This window comes from Protopterus annectens, chromosome 12.part0 (assembly GCF_019279795.1).
Source record: "Protopterus annectens isolate FY-2018-M chromosome 12.part0, PAN1.0, whole genome shotgun sequence".
Taxonomy (NCBI): Eukaryota; Metazoa; Chordata; order Ceratodontiformes; family Protopteridae; genus Protopterus; species Protopterus annectens.
In genome coordinates this window covers 375547490-375566638 of record NC_056746.1, presented here as the reverse complement: position 1 = coordinate 375566638, position 19149 = coordinate 375547490, and the positions used below count along the sequence as shown (strand labels likewise).

General features: G+C 39.8%; 1 protein-coding gene across 1 annotated transcript; it reads left to right on the top strand.

Moving 5' to 3' along the window:
- The first annotated feature begins 3348 nt into the window (after positions 1-3348).
- Positions 3349-7352, top strand: LOC122816586 (urotensin-2 receptor-like). The gene has a single exon (XM_044089475.1). It carries the CDS (start codon positions 4706-4708, stop codon positions 5816-5818), a length of 1113 nt encoding a protein of 370 aa, XP_043945410.1. The 5' UTR covers positions 3349-4705; the 3' UTR covers positions 5819-7352.
- The last annotated feature ends 11797 nt before the right edge of the window (positions 7353-19149 follow it).

The window sequence follows — 19149 nt, the reverse complement described above, 5'->3', positions numbered from 1 at the left end:
GCACACCGACTAAGAAGCCAAAACAGAAATTGAGCATTCTTTTCATTTGCAGGGAGCTTATGCTTCCCTGTACTGCCCCTGTGTAAAGTGTCACCCCCATGGCCATTCAGGCAGTGATATTACCTAATTCAGGTTCAATCAACATTATAAATACAAGTTTAGTTTAATGTCACAGATTGATAATAATAGAGATATATTTTAATGTGGAGATTGAATATCATTTATCAGTACAAAAAAATAAACTAAAACTGTACATAACCAGTGAACTCAAATAGCACATCATATTCTACTGCAGTAAAGCATCCTAAAACAGATGAAGAAATTAAGCTGTGTTTCAATGGCTAGAAATCAGAGTTACAAAGACATGTTCCCTACATACACACACACACACACACACACCCACACGCACACAGACACACACAAAACTACCACACATTATACACAGGTCTGGCTCAAGAGCACGCTGCCTGTTAAAGGACTTACTCATCACACAACATCCAAATGCACACTGAAGGAATTGAACCCAACACTACAAAAAGAAGCTTGTTAACAATTAATAGCTTTAATCTTCCATACCAGACTGCCACACATATAACTAAAGATAAAAAAGCACACACACACACACACACACACACACACACACACACACACACACACACACACACACACACACACACACACACACACACACATAAGAACAGGACTTAGTTCTGCAGCTATAATCCCAAAATAACATTGTTGAAAAAAAAAAAAAAGAAACAGGATGGTGTTGCAATAAGTCTCTAAGCAGGCCACTGAAAACTACTGGAAAGGTATCCTGTAAACATACAGTTGATTTCAAGTTATAGCTATGTATTACTTTTCTTCAAAAATCAGAAAATGCATCTACCAATGAAACTATTCATTATTTAATCACAGTAAGCTAAATCATAATTCTCAACAGTCCAGATTTTCACAGAAAGTCCAGATTTTTGCCTTATATTTTTGGTCTGATCCTCAAAAAATTTGGGGGTTTCTGGCAAATCACTGAGAAAAGTGAAAACTGAAGTCACTAAATAATGACCTACATTTGGGTTTCAGATTTCATATCCTTCAACAAACTCATGCTAACACACATCCTGTTATTCTAGCAGCTTTCTAGGTTTATAAGAACAAGATTTAAAATCTGTCTCTGTTTTTGGTTCTTTGCCCCCCACCCCCCCCCAAATTTGGGGGTTTCTGGCAAATCACTGAGAAAAGTGAAAACTGAAGTCACTAAATAATGACCTACATTTGGGTTTCAGATTTCATATCCTTCAACAAACTCATGCTAACACACATCCTGTTATTCTAGCAGCTTTCTAGGTTTATAAGAACAAGATTTAAAATCTGTCTCTGTTTTTGGTTCTTTGCCCCCCACCCCCCACCCCCCCAACACAGACACACACACACAAATTATTTTAGGCTTTGTCCAGATTTCTTGCACTAAGATGTTGAGAGGTATGAGCTAAATAACTACATCATTTTAGAATTCACAACAGCAGAATGCATTTAGTGAACAAGTTAAACATTACTGTATTCATACCTCTCAACTGTCACTAATTTCCAGGGATGTCCCTGATTTTGACTCCAAAATGAAGCTCTGTCCCTCTTAATTCCTCCAAAAACTGGCGAATCTTGGAGGAAAGGTGGTGAATTATACTCAATAAATAATGGCAGTGCCAGCGAGTAAGCGTTATAGTTGTCTTTTATTTCACACAATGTGTAGTAATTAACATTTTTTTATTCTGCCACTATCTCAAGTTAGTTAAACAAAAAAGGCGAACCAGGAACAACTGCAGACCACCGATTTATTTATTTAACCAAAACTGTACTAAGCCCTTTCACCCACACACATCAGGGCATCTTCAGAGTACTGACAATCCTTGTGCAAACTTGTTAATTATTTAGATTTATATTATTACCTAGATATTTATATATGTATTTTTAACTTTTATTTATTGGTATTACATATACATAGTTTTTGACAAGAAGGTTTTATTACATTTACAAATTAACAAGTTTGCACAAGTCCTGGCTGTTTATGTTCATTTTTGATGTAAATATTGCTGATTGTACCTTTTAAATGAAGAATTTTTAGCTGCATAGGTAATAATTTGTTTAATTGTTTAATTGTTCAATTATCCAATTTACATAAGGATTTAAAAAAGGTTCAACACAAGGATTGTCAGTACTCTGAAGATGCCCTGATGTGTGTGGGTGAAAGCACTTAGTACAATTTTGGTTAAATAAATAAATCGGTGATCTGCAGTTGTTCCTGGTTCGCCTTTTTTTGTTTTACTAGTTCTGGAAGTTTGTTTTTACAATCTCAAGTTAATAGTTTTAATACTGATTTTTTTCTGGGTTTGTCCCTGATTCTATTGAAATATATCCCTGAGTATTTGAGAGTTATGACTGTAATGTAAATTCGCTTAGGAAATTGGGGTCTGCATATATATATGTGTGTGTGTGTGTAATAAGCCTACTGACGGCCGAAGGCTGAACATCAATTGCCCGTGGTTCAACCCACACAGCGTTAGCGTTCCTCCACGGGAAACCAATGTTGGCGAGTTGTACCGGAAGTGATTCCCTTATGGGAAATGTCCCCTTTTCCAGGTGGCGCAACCCTTAGTTTATATAAGTTGGACTGGGAAGTTGGGAGTTTGACCCCTGTAAAAACACACTCAAATGTGTTTTTCGGCATCTTTTTTTTCAGTTTGGATATTCTAATCTGTGCTATATGCAGGACCATTGTAATAATGCAGCTAGAAGAAACGTTGCTTGCATTAGTTAGTTATGCAGGTATGCGTTTAATTAATTAATGGATTTATTTGTATGTATGAATCTATTTCTTTTCTTAGATCTTTGCATCAATTACGATGTTCACAGAATTTCTGAAACTACCTCTTCCTACCGTTCCAATTAACCTAGTCATCCAGAAACTTTCTCTATGCAAGTATTTCAGACACATTTTTGGCATTCTCTTTCCAGTTAGGCTTTTATGTACCTCTTTTGTCCTCTACATTTACTTTATAGAAACGATTTCTTTTTTTCCCTCATCTGACATATGTCAATCGCTCTATCCTAGCGGGAAAAATGCGGGATGAGGCTATAAGACAGGGTGCATGGTAATACTAAGGTTCTTGCATTGCTAATCAGGGCTTTTGTCCATTTCTACATTGGTGAATCCATGCTTCCAACGTGCGTGCAGAATTTCTTCACTTTGGTTTCCTGATGTACTGAGTAAGGTTCGCTTTCTTGCCTACTCGTGGAGAAGAAAGGGTTACTTAGAGACCACCTCTTACGGAAGAGACTGGGATCCCACCCTCTTCAGCGCTGTCATTGTAGAACAGAAATGACACATATTTGTCATTTTAACGAGAAAAAGGGAAAACGCACTAAGTGTCAAGTCAAAGAAATATTCTGCAGTAGATAATAGAGGACGAGCTTTGCTTTCCGTGTTATTTGTCGCCCAGCAGTAAAAAAGACATCTGCGGAGGATCGATGCAACCCACAGCTAGCAGTTAAAAGTATCCATTATATCACTGGCCCTTTTCTCAGCTGGAGGACCCTAGGAGCCACCACCTGATAAATAAGCACAACAGTCCAAGAAGATACAAATTCTTAAACTGAACACCTTCACTACTCGCGTTCCATCATCCTCTATTTTCCAAAAAAAAAAAAAAACGGAGTTCTAAAGTTTGCATGAACTTTCAGACTGGACAAAACTTTGCAGTGCTGGTGCACTTTTCATATTACATGGCTCCAAGTAAATATTTTGCTTTAGCTGGGAATTTGCTGTTGGGTAATATTTAGCATCCTGTGCGCATCACAGCATTAAGTGTTTTGGTGGGAAAACGTGGCAACGATTGGTAATACTGTTTTGGAACAAGTATGGCGCGTAGCTCACAGCCTTCTATCTCCAGAATGTGGAACACAACCTGTCATAGTGTGGAACAGGTGGGCAAAATGTGGAACAGGTACTAACAGCTAGGAAGCTCATATGAAATTTAAAGTGTATTGCTTTACACTTATAAACTAATTTTGCTGAATGAATATGACTCAGAATGATTTAATCATCATTCTTAACACTGAATGTGTGATAGACCATCTTGATGTGGATCAGTGTGGGACATGGACTTTTTAAGACCTGAAATGAGGAACGTTCCACGTAATGCAGTGCGCTTCATATGTATGGGCTGGAGTATCAGAATGTGCGAAAGAACGTTATTTCAGAAGTGCAGAGAAGGAAAGTATACCCTGAATGGTTTTAGTATATCTTCTGTTCCATTTTACCTGACCGCTTCGCTACCTGAAGTAACTTCCGTTTTTCTCTTCTTGTGGTATACTGAAAAGCGAAGCCTTGCTGACATTTGCTTTTGCTGTCCTGTTTGACTGGTGCAGCAAAGACGTGCATCACGCGTATTTAATGGATGACAGTGCAAGATACCTACAGCACTGAACATGAAATTTGCAAAGATGACACTAAAGAAGCACTGTTGAAGTAGCGCAAAGTTATTTTTAATGTAGCTGCAAATGCTATCAATCATATTTCAGAATATCGCTGTGAAGCGTCAGGTTTCATTCTTAACGAATAAACAATAACCGCTAATGATATATAAAATCACCTACTGTTTTATGGCGTTTATTTTTATTCACAGCTGTAAATATATGCCAGTGCAATAACATGGAAACTGTAGAAAACAGTGCAATGTCACAGGTTCCGAAAAACCAATCCAGACAAGAAAACGTCTCTTTGGAAGACACTGTGTCTATGAATGAGATTGTGGTGACCTCCCTATTGGGTACTATCCTAACTGTGATGTGCCTAGTTGGGATGGTGGGCAATATATACACTCTGATCATTGTGAAACTATCAATGCACAGTACAGGTTCAATGTACGTCTACATTATCAACTTAGCGTTGGCAGACTTACTGTATCTGTCCACCATTCCGTTTGTAGTTTGCACCTACTTTGTAAAAGACTGGTACTTTGGAGATATTGGGTGTAGGGTTTTATTTAGCTTGGACCTTCTTACCATGCATGCCAGCATTTTTATATTAACTATTATGAGTACTGAAAGATACTTGGCAGTGGTAAAACCGTTGGACTCCGTTGGAAGATCCAGAGACTACAGAAGAGTTGTCACCTGCATGGTATGGCTAATCTCTTTCTTACTGGCCCTTCCAACCATGATCATGATTGACCTCAGAACCAGCAACCATAATGGAGTTATGAAACGCATGTGTCACCCAACGTGGCAGATGGAAGCATATAAGGTATACCTTACCGTCCTGTTTCACACCTGCATCTTAATGCCTGGTCTGGTTATAGGGTATCTATATGTTAAGCTAGCCAGGACTTACTGGTTATCGCAAACTGCTGTCTTTGCAACAAAAGGAACGAAAAGGTGCCCAAAACAGAAGGTTCTGTACATGATATTTAGTATTGTTTTGGCATACTGGGCGTGTTTCCTACCATTTTGGCTCTGGCAGCTGCTGAGTATTTACTACTATAAACCCGGAACTTTGCCCAGCAAGACTACTGTGTATATTAACTTTGTAGTGACATGCTTGGCTTACAGTAACAGCTGCATTAACCCATTTCTGTACACGCTTTTATCCAAGAATTACAAAGAGTATTTAAGAAGTAGGCACAAGAACTGCATCTCTCTTTCAGTAAGAAAACTAAAAAGACCTTCCTCACGAAGGTCTGTGTCTTCAGCAAGTCAGCAGTACACAGAAACAATGACAATTGCACATTTGAAGGGAGCAACTGAAGATGCTTGCCCTGTGTGAAAGGTGAGTGTATAATCGTTTCTGGCCTTACTTTTGAATGCATTAGTTCCCCGGGACTTGGATGGTCAGCGCTTAACATTCTTTCTTAGACATCCTCCATCTCCAACAAGCGGAACACTACCTCTAATAATGTGGAAAAAAGACAAAATGTGGAACATTTTCAAACAACTTAATTAGAAAGCTCTTGACATGGTTAAACTATTAATTCATAGTTGCATAAAAGTGAATATGACCCATTAGTATTTTACCAAGGATATTTGTAAACATGTTAATAGCAAATGTGTTGCAGACATTGTCAGTGTAAAATTCCGTGAGGCATGGACTTTTAGGATCCATAGCGAGGAAGGTACCTTATAATGTGGCACAGTTTAGAGGTATTGTCTTACACTTTGTAACCTACAGATCTGTTGCGAAAAGCATTAGACACCTTACACACTTATTTACTCAAAAACAATTTAGTCTATTAAAGGGTGGAGGGGAAGCTGAAACGTATCCCTGAAATGAAATTATTGATCCTGCAACGGGGACGCCAGGACTTAGACGCACACACAAACTCTCTCTCTCACACACACAGAAAATCACTTAATAATGACAGACATTAAGGTTACACGCTTGTTATTCTTCAGAAAATGACTGTTACTACAAATGGTGTTACTTTACTCACGTTTAACCACAACAAAAGTATCCCTGATGTGGCCATGAGCATTTTGGGGGGTTGTTTCTCATTACTGAGCTAAGGGGGGGGGGGGGGCTCTCCTGACATAAAATATCTATAATTACAAGTGGCCCGGGTGACATGTCCATAGTAACAGTTGCCGAAGTACAAGACGCGGAAGAACTGTAGGACGACCGTTGTTCCCCCCTAGAAAGTCCCGGCTGGCTAGGTTTCTAAGTGCGCGTGCTGCTGGTAGTGAGTTCTCCCTTCTTCCGACTGGGGCAGTGGCAGTGCAGTAGGTAAGAATGAAAGGGAAATTTGCCCCCATATATAGGGTGCACCGTGCCCTGCAGCAGGAACACTTGACCTTAAATTTTCGCACTTTTGACAGAGAGAGAATGTGTGTGCGTGCATGCGTGTGGTGGGGGTGTTGTTTTCGGCGAATCAGTTCCCTAGCCTTCTCATAATCGGGGTTTCAATCATACTCACATTTTAGTTCTGTCTTTCTACCTCTTAATCCCGCCAATACTAGTGACTTTTGGAAAACTAGTAAATTACTTTAATACATAAAACAATAATTACAGTTACAGGCTTATTTTACTTCAGTAAAATGTACATTCATTTTATTCTGTTATTCTGCCAATGCCTCGTGTTAATAGTAATAATATTTTAAAACTGTCCCAGATTGGTTTTGGGTCTTGTAACTCCGAATTTATTTTGTTTACACTACCGTTCCAAAGTGCATATCAGTAGAGCTACAGCTTCCCTTATTATGATATTACTAGAGTCATCTAACGCATCACAGTAAGACGCAGTCCGGTTCAATTCTCAGCTACAGCGTCTTCTGCGTGGAGACATGCGTGAATGGGCGTACCTTCGCTGAAGGTTGTGCGTCAGGGCTAGCAGCTCGGCACGTAACAATCAACTGCCAATCATTAGCGGACCGGAGTTCCGCTGTGGTGGTGACCCCTAACCGGGAAAAGCCGAAAGACACAACAACTAGTGTCATCTGACACCCCGACCCCCTGTGCAAATTGCAAAATGAGAAAAAGGGTTGAGGAAGGATGGATACTTGAGTTAAAGTAACAAGTCTTTATGGTTGATGTACTGTGACAATACTGCTAGCTAACAAGATGACTTTCTTTTGGAAACATTAGCTAGTATCTCCCTACTACACGGAACATCTTCCAAATCCTACTATCCTAGCTAAACAGAGTCAAATGCAGGCAGTTTTGAATCTGATTACATTCTGGCCAGCGTCTCAGCCAGGAATAGTCGCGCGCTGCCAGTGTCTCGCGCCTACCCGAACATGGAACAGGCTCTACCTTAACCGTGACCCTGAATCGCTTAAGTGGAGAACTGGAAAATGAATGAGTGATTAATGAAAATAGTGGACACAGTGCAAGCTTTTTCAGCTTGCCCTTATATGGGTAAAATAAATTAAATAATACAGTATTTCTTCCTGATGCAACTGCAGCAGAGGATTTTATAAACAGATGGATGTGTGTGTGTGTGTGTGCCCGTTAACCTCTAAGTGCAAGATATCTGAACAAAGCTTAAAATATTGGAGGGACAAAGACCTCAAAATAGGGGGTGATTTGAAGCATTACTCTTGTAAACTTAGTTGCTAGAATAATATAGATAGAATAAGGAGTGGGAGGTTGGCATAATTGTTAAGGTGTTTACCTTACAGACCAAGGTGCAGGGTTTGATTCTCACATGGGGTGATTGGCTAGGCTTAAAAAAAAAAATGGCCCACAAGGGCACTTAGCCTAGTACTAATCTATGGGTTGGGAGGGTGGCCTAATGGTTAAGGTGTTTGCCTTACAAACACAAGGTGCAAGGTTTGAGTCTCACAAGGGATAAATGGCTAGGCTTAAAATGGCTCGCAAGGGCAGTTAGCTTAGTACTAACCTATGAACCTATGAACAGGATGTGTGTTAACATACATTTTCTTAAGGGTATGAAGTGTGATACTTAAAATGTATATCGTTATGACTTCAATCCTCACTGACCTGCCAGAAAACCACAGATTTTAGAAGGAGCAGCCCAAAATGTGAGGCAAAAATCTGGGCATTTTGTGAACATCTAGACAGTTGAGAACTATGATTGATATATATATATATATATATATATATATATATATATATATATATATATACACACACACACACAGATGCACAGACGTAAGCAGGGGTACACACAAATTCACACATTCAAACACTCATAAATGCACACACTTAGGAGGATTTACAAATTCACACACGCATGCACACACACACACACCACACACAGGAAATAAAATGCCAAAAAAAGTTGCATCTTAAATGATGAAATCAGGAAAACAGTATTTAAAAAAATACATTGATGTCATTATGTTTGGTTTTCAGGTTGCTGATAACCCCTGTAACTTACCTATCAATCCAGTGTGTAAGCAGCTCCATTGAAATAGAAAGATAAAGCCCTAACTACAGCCCAGGTGACACAGGCTCAAATAGCATGTCAGCTGACTGATAGAGAGGTAGAGCGGGATTGGTGTGACCATCCTGGGGGATGTTTTGGCTTGGGTGCCTCATGTGAAGATCCCTGGTGGAAGCTAGGAACATTGTTGTGCAGGAGGTATGGTCCAAAGTAAAAGCTGGAATATGTTCATGGTTGAGCTTCTGTGCAGGTGGAGCTATACCTCTTAATGTCCCCATTGCATGCCCTTCCTGTGAGTGTAACCATGAACATTGTGAGGGAGGTGGAAGTGAGGCAAGGCTTAAAAGGCAAAAAAAAAAAAAAAAAAAAAGCAATGGATGTGGATGGCCAAGATCCTTAGGATGCCCTTAACATCCTAAGGTGTCCCCACTTGATTATGGAGTAAGTCCTGGGGAGTTGAAAGTAGCTGGTAGACCCAATGTGGATGAAGGGAACTGGGCAGCAGTGCCAGTGAATGATGCAGGGAAGGAAAAAATCTATCAATCCAGTCTATATAAACTATTTTTATGCCACCACAAGCTGATCAGCAGTTTGAAAAAAAGTAAATGTGTCTTCGAACTGCAGCTTAAATATCTTATGTTGATTCATGGTATTGAGAAAAGTATTTGCTTCATTCAAGGATAAACTACAAAACACAATTATGACAGAGACACTTACATAAATGTCACATTAATTTTTTTCTTATTTACATGCAAATTGTATGTTTTAACAAATGTGCTCCATAACTCTAAGACTGTACCAATGCATACTTCTAGACAGTTCTTCCCATGGATATTATATAACCAAAAGTAAATGGCATGTGCAGGGATGCAGTTAATTAAACACAATGTCAATGGCTTCTCTTTATTTGTGCAAAATAATTCATGTTTTAATGGATACCTGTAGAAAGACAGATAAGCATATAATTCCTATTGGTTGTCATATAGGGTCAAATAGCATTTGCTAAATTTCTAAATTCATTGAGAAATGCAAACCTTCATATTTGTGATGTATGTTTCATATCAGATTTATAAAACTGTTATATTATCAAAACTGTTAGCATGTGATCAGTGCAATTTAAGGAATACGTTGCCATTTAGCAGAAAATGTTTGTACATTTATATGAGCAGCATTCAGAACATATTGTATCTGTCACACACTCTGAAAAAATAATGGATTCTAGTTATTATAATTTTTTTTACCTTTTTACCTTTTAAGAAAACTGTTAGCCACCCATGGTGTGGACATTGTCTCTAGATGATCGTCACTATTGATGTGACACACCATGTGCAAAACCAGGAAAAAGGGGCTGTGGATGGGTGTATGCATCATGTACCTCAATAAATAATGTTCTGTCATCTACTGAATTCAGGCGCAGACCTTTCAGCTCACATTGGTGCCAATAATGGTTAGGAGGAATAATTGTTAAACCTTCTTAGCATACCACTTTCAGAAATGGTAAAACATAATTAGCCATATTTGCATGTGCTTTAAAGAGTCAGCAACCTTCTCAGTAAAAAAAATATCAACCACACGGCAGTCAGTGTCAAACACTTCTACTGCTTTACATACTTAAGTACCATTAACTAAGTTATTATAAATTAAAAATAAATGATTGAAATCTATAGCTGCAGTTAAATGTAAATTGTTTTTATAATCATTTTCTCATACTAATGTGCATCGATGATGAAACATTGTAACATGGTTGCAATTTCTTGTGTTCCATTGCTACCTGTGATAGATAAATCAGTCTCTTCCTGTACCTCCTTGCATATGAAGCAGTTTAGTGCTGTTAAATTCCAGGAAGATAGAACACAAATCCTGAATTTATGTATGTGGTCACAAAAAGCAACTCGGCATTGTGATTTTGGGAAATTAGAATGTATATAATGCCATACTAGAAGGATATGCCTGGATATACAAATGTTACATGGAAATGATTGGAATATAGAATGTTTTATTTTAAAAGCAGGTGTTTAAAATATGTAAATATTTTACTATTATTTTAAGGCATACATTTCATCTTTACTTCAGGAAAAATGAGCTTGGATATTTTGTGTGGTAGGAAGTATACCGTGGTGCCTTGAAGCCTTGTAACCCAAACCCACATGCAGATTTTATCACAAGTGTAATATTAACATACACTGTAAAGCATAGTATATCACATCAAGTTACTTACATCAAATATAATCACATATAATGGGTTAGTTTCAATACAGACTAGAATTTCTAAGACAAAAACACAACATGTTCATTTATAAATCATTGCTGTCATAGCCTAAGCTGCATAGGTTATTCCTTGCCTAGGATATAACAATCACTCAGTCTTCCAAAGCTTTGAGCTCCTTCCACCTGCACCCAGGCTGCTGGTTACATGAGCTCCAAGTGGAGAAAACTAGCAGCCTGGAAGCCAAGCACTTTAATACTGTTTTGCTCCCCTTAGAAGAGCGCTCCTCTTGTGGCTTTCAGGGGGTCAATGGTTGGCTAACTGTCCTCCATTGTTAGGTAGAAAAGTTCACTTTGGGGAAAGCCTTCTGGAATATGATAATTATGTGAAAAAAAATTCTAATTTCTGAGAAAATCATTATTTTTGAAGGGAAATATACATTTTAAGAGACTGTCTCAAGACATACTGGTCTGACCCACCGTTTACTTTCTATTTTTAACTTTTCCTTTTTCTGCTCATTTTAAGCACTCTTTGTGGAAAAGGGTATTTTGTGACACTTACTGCATTTTATTTGGGGCAGCTGTTTTTTGGGTGTCATTGTGTATTTTGCTTGTGAACACTATCTTTTGACAACTTTCCTGGAACTTGGGCTAATTCTGTTAACCAGGAATACGGCTTCCTTTTTGACAGAGCTATTGGACAGCATACTGGCTCCATGGTTCTACCTTCCTATTGAGCTAAGAAAAAAGAAAGCCTGTAAGGAGCCCTTGCCAACAGAGAGGGCTCAGTCAATGCTTCAGCCTCTTGTGGGTGACTCTGCTTTGGCCGTTATTGCTTCTTCAGACTATTCACTTTTTTCTCCATATCCCTGTGGTGGAGCCTCTTCAGCTACCCTGGACCAGGGATCAGCCATATTTTCTGTGACTGTTAAGGTGCCCTTGCCAGGCATGGGAGTGGGAAGTACACCCCTGCATAAAGTACAGTTGTATAAAATCTTACCATAACAGTAGATGCCCTTTCTTCACTGTACCAGTATTCAATACAGAAGGGATGTCCTGCTCTGGGCAGCCCATTGCTTGGTCAATATAAATAAGCCAAAAAGAGATCTTGTTTGCACTGTACATCACATTTCTGCTCCACATGCAGAATGTAGGGCATAAAAGGGATGTATGGGTGCAACTACCTAGAACTGAATTGCTCCAGAAGAGAACAGTCATCATAGGACAAAGGAGTCCATGGACATCCAGAAGGAAAAAATGGAGAACAAGCAAGAGGCGGTTAGAGGGAGGGACTGAATACTGCAGCAATTAAGAGAAGGAGATCTACTGTTATGGTAAGATTTTACACAACTGTACTATGTCCTTCTATAACACTGTGCAGTATTCAATACAGAAGGGAGAGTGAAAAAGCTCAAGAAACAGAATGGGAGGTGGAAGGCTGAGAAGAGCCCTCAACAAACTCAAACAAAATGGGTTCAGCAAAAACCTGCTCTGGCCCTAGGAACCATATCCAACGTATAATGTTTAGTAAAGGTATGCAGACAAGACCAAGAAGTAGTTTTAAGGATGGAGTTGATGTCCATCCCCTTGAAGACGGCTCAAGAAGAGACAACAGCCATAGTGGAATGAGCTCTAACAGAAGCAGACAGAGATTTGTCATGAAAAGAATAACAACAGGAAATGGCCTTTATGTCCAGGAGGAGATGGTTTGCTTAGAAACAGCCAAACCCAAAGACATAGGATGAAAGGAAACAAAAAGCTGACCAGATGTATGAGTCATCTTAGCTTTATCCAAATAGTACTTGAGCAGTTTGTGCAAATCCAAGATATGTAGGACTCTCTCAGTAGCAGACCGAGGAGAAGGGAAAAATGAAGGGAGTTGTACTGACTGATTCAAGGACAAGTCATTCACTACCTTGGGCATAAAAGAAAGATTAGTATGAAGGGGTACCCTGTCCCTGTGTAAAAACAAAAAAGGAGGAATGACCATAAGGGCCTTGAGCTCAGAAACTCTCTAAGCCGAAGTAAGAGCCAGCAACAAAACAATACTCCGGGTATAATGTTTATTTTTTATTTATTTTACATTTGTTTACTGGGATAGTCCAACTAGACACAGGTCCATTTGCAGCGGAGGCCCGGGGAGAAAAGCTCCACAGTAAGAAAGACATAATTAGACACGATACTAATACAAGATATATGCAAAATAAAGGAACATTAATCAAATAACATGGTTAAACATAAAGTGATATAACATTTGAAATCAGCAGAAATGATTCCTAAGACTGTAGCAAATCAACAGTAGGTATAATAGGATAGGTAGATGTTAGGAGTGGACAGACAGAGGTTATGTAATGCATGGACATAGTCAGGTATTCATCAGGGGCACTTTAAGTGAGTTTTTGGACTGTGTAGTAGTAAAGGCAGAAGTCAGAGCAGGGCGGAGGTTATAAACCTTGTTTATGTTAATATGTAATATTTGTATATATATATATATATATATATATATATATATATATATATATATATATATATATATATATATTCTATATGTTACAAAGAAGCCGAATCTGCAGGCTCAGCAGGAGCTTGAGTCAATTTTTCCAAAACAAAATTAAGGTCCCAAGGAGAAGGAGGAATAAGATTTCTTGGATGCCTAATATACAGGATGCCTTTAGGAAATTGCCTGACCTCAAAACAAGAAGTCAAAGCAGGAATCAAGGACATACAAGCATTAATGGCTGACAAATGGGTCTTCGCAGAAGAGTAGGCCAAATCATACTGGAACAACTCACACAAATAAGAGAGGACTATAGGGACCCTCACCCACTGAAAAAAGGGTCCTGGTTATGAGCAGGGTACCAGATCAAAAATCTCTTCCATTTGGATATGTAAGATTTTCTGGTTGAGAGTTTCCTTGCCTTATGCAAAACCCTGAGGACATCCTCAGAAAAGAGGTGCCTGAAAGGGAGCAAAGTCCTATAACCCACAATATCAGTTGCAGAGTGGCGAAGTGGGGATGGATGAGAGACCCCTTGTCCTGTGTGAGGAGATCCAACTGGGGAAGTAATTTGTGATGATTGCCACTGGCCAGATGCATTAAGGTGAGGAACCAGTGCTGTCTCAGCCAAAAAGGGAGTAACTAGCAATATTTTTGAGGAGTCCACCTGAATATTCTGCAGGACTCTTGGAGGTAGAGGAAGAGAGGGAAAGCATAAAGAAACCTCCCCATTCCAAGGAAAGGATAGTGTGTCCATCTTCCAGGCCAGATGGCATGGCACTCTGGAACAGAAGAGAGGAAGCTGCCTGTTCAGAGGGAAGGCAAAATTATCTACCTGAGGAATACCCCACTAATGAACAATGTGCAGAAACACATCTCTGTGAAGCATCTATCTGTGAGCCTGTGTTTTGGACCTGCTCAGAGAGTCTGCCACAAGATTGTGCTCTGAAGGAATGTATACTGCCTGATGAGTTAACTGATAACTGAGAGCTACTTCACAAACCCAAAGAACCATCTTGGACAGGAGGTAAGATTTCATGTCCCTTGGTTGTTGACATATCACATCGCTGTAGTGTTGTCTCTGTACACCTTCAACAGGCCTGTAGAGAACATGTGATGAAAAGCTTGAAGGACAAGAATCGGAGCCCTCATCTCTTTGATGCTGATATGGTCTGATTTCTGATGGGGCAGCCAAAACCCCTGAACATTAAGATGACCAAGAGATGCCCCCCACCTCATGGGCAAGGCATCAGTGAACAGCTCTTGTGAAGCGACTGGAGGCTGAAAGGACCAGCCTGGGTTGACAGTGAACTGTCGAATCCACCACTCAAATTCTTCTTGAGACAGGGAAGGAGAGGTACATTGAAGGTCAGAGGGTGATGATGCTGCAGCCAAATTGACTTGAGGTACCACTAAAGATTCCGCATATGCAGCCTGGAAAAAGGAAGCATTGGAATAGAAGAGAACATGAATATCAGGGCCCAAAGTCCCTGGCTGGCATGGCAGTCAGAGGAAGAAGAGACTGAAAGAAGGCCATCACTGACAATACTACTGGAGGCAGAAGAGATGCCAGCATTGGCACCTTCTTAATCCTGCATCCCAGATACACATGATCCTGAGAGGGAGTCAGGACGGACTTTTGGAAGTTGACAGTAAACCCCATACTTTGAAGAAGAGAGATGATGAACTGCAGATCCTGCAACAATTGACTAGGAGAAGGTGCCTGAAGCAACAGGTTATTTAGATAAGGAAAATTCTGAAGGCCTTCAAACCTGCAGATGGCAATCACAGGATCTAGGCATTTTGTGAATAGCTTTGGGGCAGTAGAGTGGCTAAAGGACAAAGTAGGGAATTGAAAATGTGAGGAAGACACTTCCTGAAGAGAGGATGAATAGAGATACAAAAGTAATCATCTTTCATATCCAAGGATACTAGAAAAGCCTGGGGTAATAAAACAGGAAACAGAGTTTGAAGTGTAAGTATCCAAAAAGAAGGGATCTCAAGAAAGGTGCTGAGCCATGAAAAATCCAAAATAGGTCAACAAACACCCTCCTTTTGAGGAGCCAGGAACATCCTGGAATAAAATCTCCTTCCCACTTGGGAAGGGGGGACAGGTTGAATGGGAAATGAGGAAGTTGCTCTAATGGACAGATTTCCATACCATAAAGTCACCCTGAAGGATGATAGAAAGAACCCAAGAGTCTGAAGTGATGGGACGCCAATTTGGAAGACAAAGAGAAAGCCCAAGGAACAAAGGGACATGGTCAAAAGGCAGGGATGGCAATTGTCAAAGAGAAGCAGGCTTTATTAGATAAAGGAGGCTTCTGGGCCACATAAATCTGAGAAGCCTTAGTAGAGGGGACTCACCTCCCATCCTCCCTGGCCTTAGATGCCTGGTGGGGGTTGCCTGTAAACAGAAGTAGACCTAGAAGGATAATTCCTCTGGAACTTAGGGATAGGAGAGACAAAAATATGTTTAAAGTATTTCAAAGCTTTATCTTTCTCGTAAGACTTACATATGTCAGCAGCAGCAGTCCCCAAAACATGAGTATTATCCAAAGGAGCATCCAATAACTTGGCCTTAATGTTTGCAGGAAGAGACTGGAGTTGAAGCCAAGAATGATGCCTGATGATGACCCTAAAAGCCCCAGCCCTAGAAGAGGTATCAGCAGCATTATAGCTACACTTAATAGAGTGGCAAGCCACTTGAGAAGCAGAGCCTAAAATAGATAAGGCAGAAGATTTGCCATCAGAATCAGTGAGGGCAGAAATAACCTGACAATCCTGAGCAACGAATGCCAGGGCATACCTGGTCATGTGGGTCTGGTAATTAATAGCCCTAAAGGCCAAAATAGAAGCAGTGTAAACTTTCTTTCCAATCCTCTCCATTGCCCTGCTATTCTTATCAGAAGGAAAAAGTTTAGAAGATTTGTCAGAAGAGATTGACATTAGATGAGGATCAGCAGAAGGACATTTAAATAACAATAGACAATCCTCAGGAACTTTCCAGAACCTATCAGGTTTCGTTAGGAGCAGGAGGCTGAGAATCAGGAGACTTGGAAGCAGCAATGAAAGTAGCCAACAAGGCAGCCAGCACAGGAGGAACTGCCAATGGTTTAGGAGTATCCACCTGAAGCAACTCATAATATCTTCTCTGAATATCTGACACTTGAAAACAATCTCAATTAAAGAATTCCAGCATCTTAGCAACTGAGCCCCCAAAGGATAATTCCTCAAAAGGAAACTCAGGGTTAACAGACTCCTCTTCATCAGAACTATAAGCCAAAGGTGAAGGCATCTATGAAAAACATGACAAAGATCCCTCACCAGACAGGGAACCCTCATCTGTGGAATCTGATTCCTTAAACCATTTAGAAGGGGTAGAGGTCCAAGGAGGAGCAGGTACTGAAATGTCTTGAGGAGGCTTTAGGGCCATTAAGACTTAAGCTGCTTATATTCAATACAACAACAAAGTGCCCAAACCAACTGGCAAAACCAGCATTTGAACTGGTGGCCAAATAAGTTCTAGGTAGTTGCATCTGTATGTCCCTTTTATGCTCTACATTCTGTACAGGGAGCATAAATGCGATGTATGGCACAAACAAGATCTCTTTTCAGCTTATTTATACTGGCTGAGTGATGGGCTGCTCAGGGCAGAACATCTCTTCTGTATCAAATACTGCAACAGTGATATAGAATGATATCTGGCTAATATATCTGGTCTGTGGGATACAGTACCATCCATGAATCTGTCCTTCTAGGGATGTCCCTAGAAAAGATGAGACAGAAAATTAAACTTTTATCTTCCTCTGACTATTTCTGTAGATAAAAAATCATTTATTGGTTTAGCAAAACATTTATTGAAAGCATTGCAACTTGTGAAAGGTGACCGGAATTTTTGTGGAAAAAAACAAGTCAGGTTCCTCAGTTTCTGAGGATTCCCTTTCTAATGATTAGGAAAGTGAATGGGAAAGGGCAGTTGACAATTTTTCTGCCCAAGTACCTGATTCTGACACCTAGGAGGGTGTTTCATTAATTGAAACTATTTCTAGGATGAATTAATTTGTTTCATTAGGAACAGTCTGATATTCCAGCTTCTTTAAAGAAATACTCTGATTTGTTACAAACTGAATTTCCACAGCTTCCTTCTATTCTTCCTATTTTTCCAATATTGGATGGTGTTTTTGATATTGCCTGCAATATGCCTGACTGCAGCCAATAAAAAACACAGACTTGCTTTATGAAGTTCCTCAGTCTTATAAATATTTATTTTCTCATTCCGTAACTGATTCTGCAGCTATTTCTGTCAAATCCTATTATAAAAGAAAGAAAGAAAGAAAGAAAAGCAGTTAATGCGAACTCTCTCCCTCTGAAAAGAATGGGAAAGCTTTTGACAGATTTAGGAATAGGACTTACTCTTCCGCCACTTTAATCTTTAGAATTCTAAGTTATTGGGCTCACATGTTAATCTGTTGGCATCTATTGACAATATGAGGAACTTTACTGGCACTTTTCCCTCTTCAGAAGGTAAGTCCTGTTCATATGATTTATTTGCTTCTATTATGTGACGGTTTTCTTGGGTGTGTGCACACATGTTTTTTGAAGATGTTAAATCTGACATTTTAAACTCTCCTTTGGATAAAGGGATTTTATTTGGTCCTTCTGCTACTCTGGTACTTGAAACCATTTGATGAATGAGGGAAAGTGATTTTTAGGGGTTACTCAGATTTTTCAGCCCTTTTCTACGGGTCTGTTTCATATAATCGAAGTTTCAAGTTCGCGAACCTCCATTCATCGAGCCGATGAGAGTGAACTTTCACATTAGCAAACATCTAAAATGGGTAATGGAATTAGTTGGCCAAGATCAGGAAATTTTCCCCTTTCCTCACTGTAGTGTGACCTCGGAGATATATATATATATATATATATATATATATATATATAGGGGTGGGGAGTGCAACTTCTCACATGGGGGTGTGGGGGCGCAGCCCACCACCTTGGTGGGTTTGTCATACTGCGTTGTGTGTGATGGTTGCAGTGTTGGTCAGCTAATTCCATTCCCTGTTTTAGAAGTTCATTAATGTGAACATTCACTTAAGTGAATGTTCGCTCTTGTTGGCTCGACGAATGGAGGTTCGAAGAGTTGAATCTTCAATTATATGAACTAGACCCCTTTTCTCCAAGTTTGCTAAAACCTTTGTTGCAAACTCAGGTTCTGCATGCAAAAAGAAAAACAAACAACCTCAACAGAAAAGGAAGGACATAACCTTCCAGAAAAAGGGACATTCCAATAATATGTAATTACTTGTTTGTGTCTTTCGGCTTTTAGGGGTCACCACAGCGGAACTCCGGTCCGCTAATGATTGGCAGTTGATTTTTACGTACCGGCTTGCCAGGCCTGACGCACAACCTTCAATGAAGGTACGCCCATTCACGCATGTCTCCACGCAGAAGACACTCTAGCTGAGAATCGAACCGGACAGCGTCTTACTGTGAGGCGACAATGCTACCGCAGCAGCATTTTTCCCACCCCCACCCCCCTCCACTACCATA

What these genes read in the sequence shown, in the direction of transcription:
- LOC122816586 (XM_044089475.1), top strand. Translation starts at nt 4,706, where the DNA reads ATGGAAACTGTAGAAAACAGTGCAATGTCACAGGTTCCGAAAAACCAA.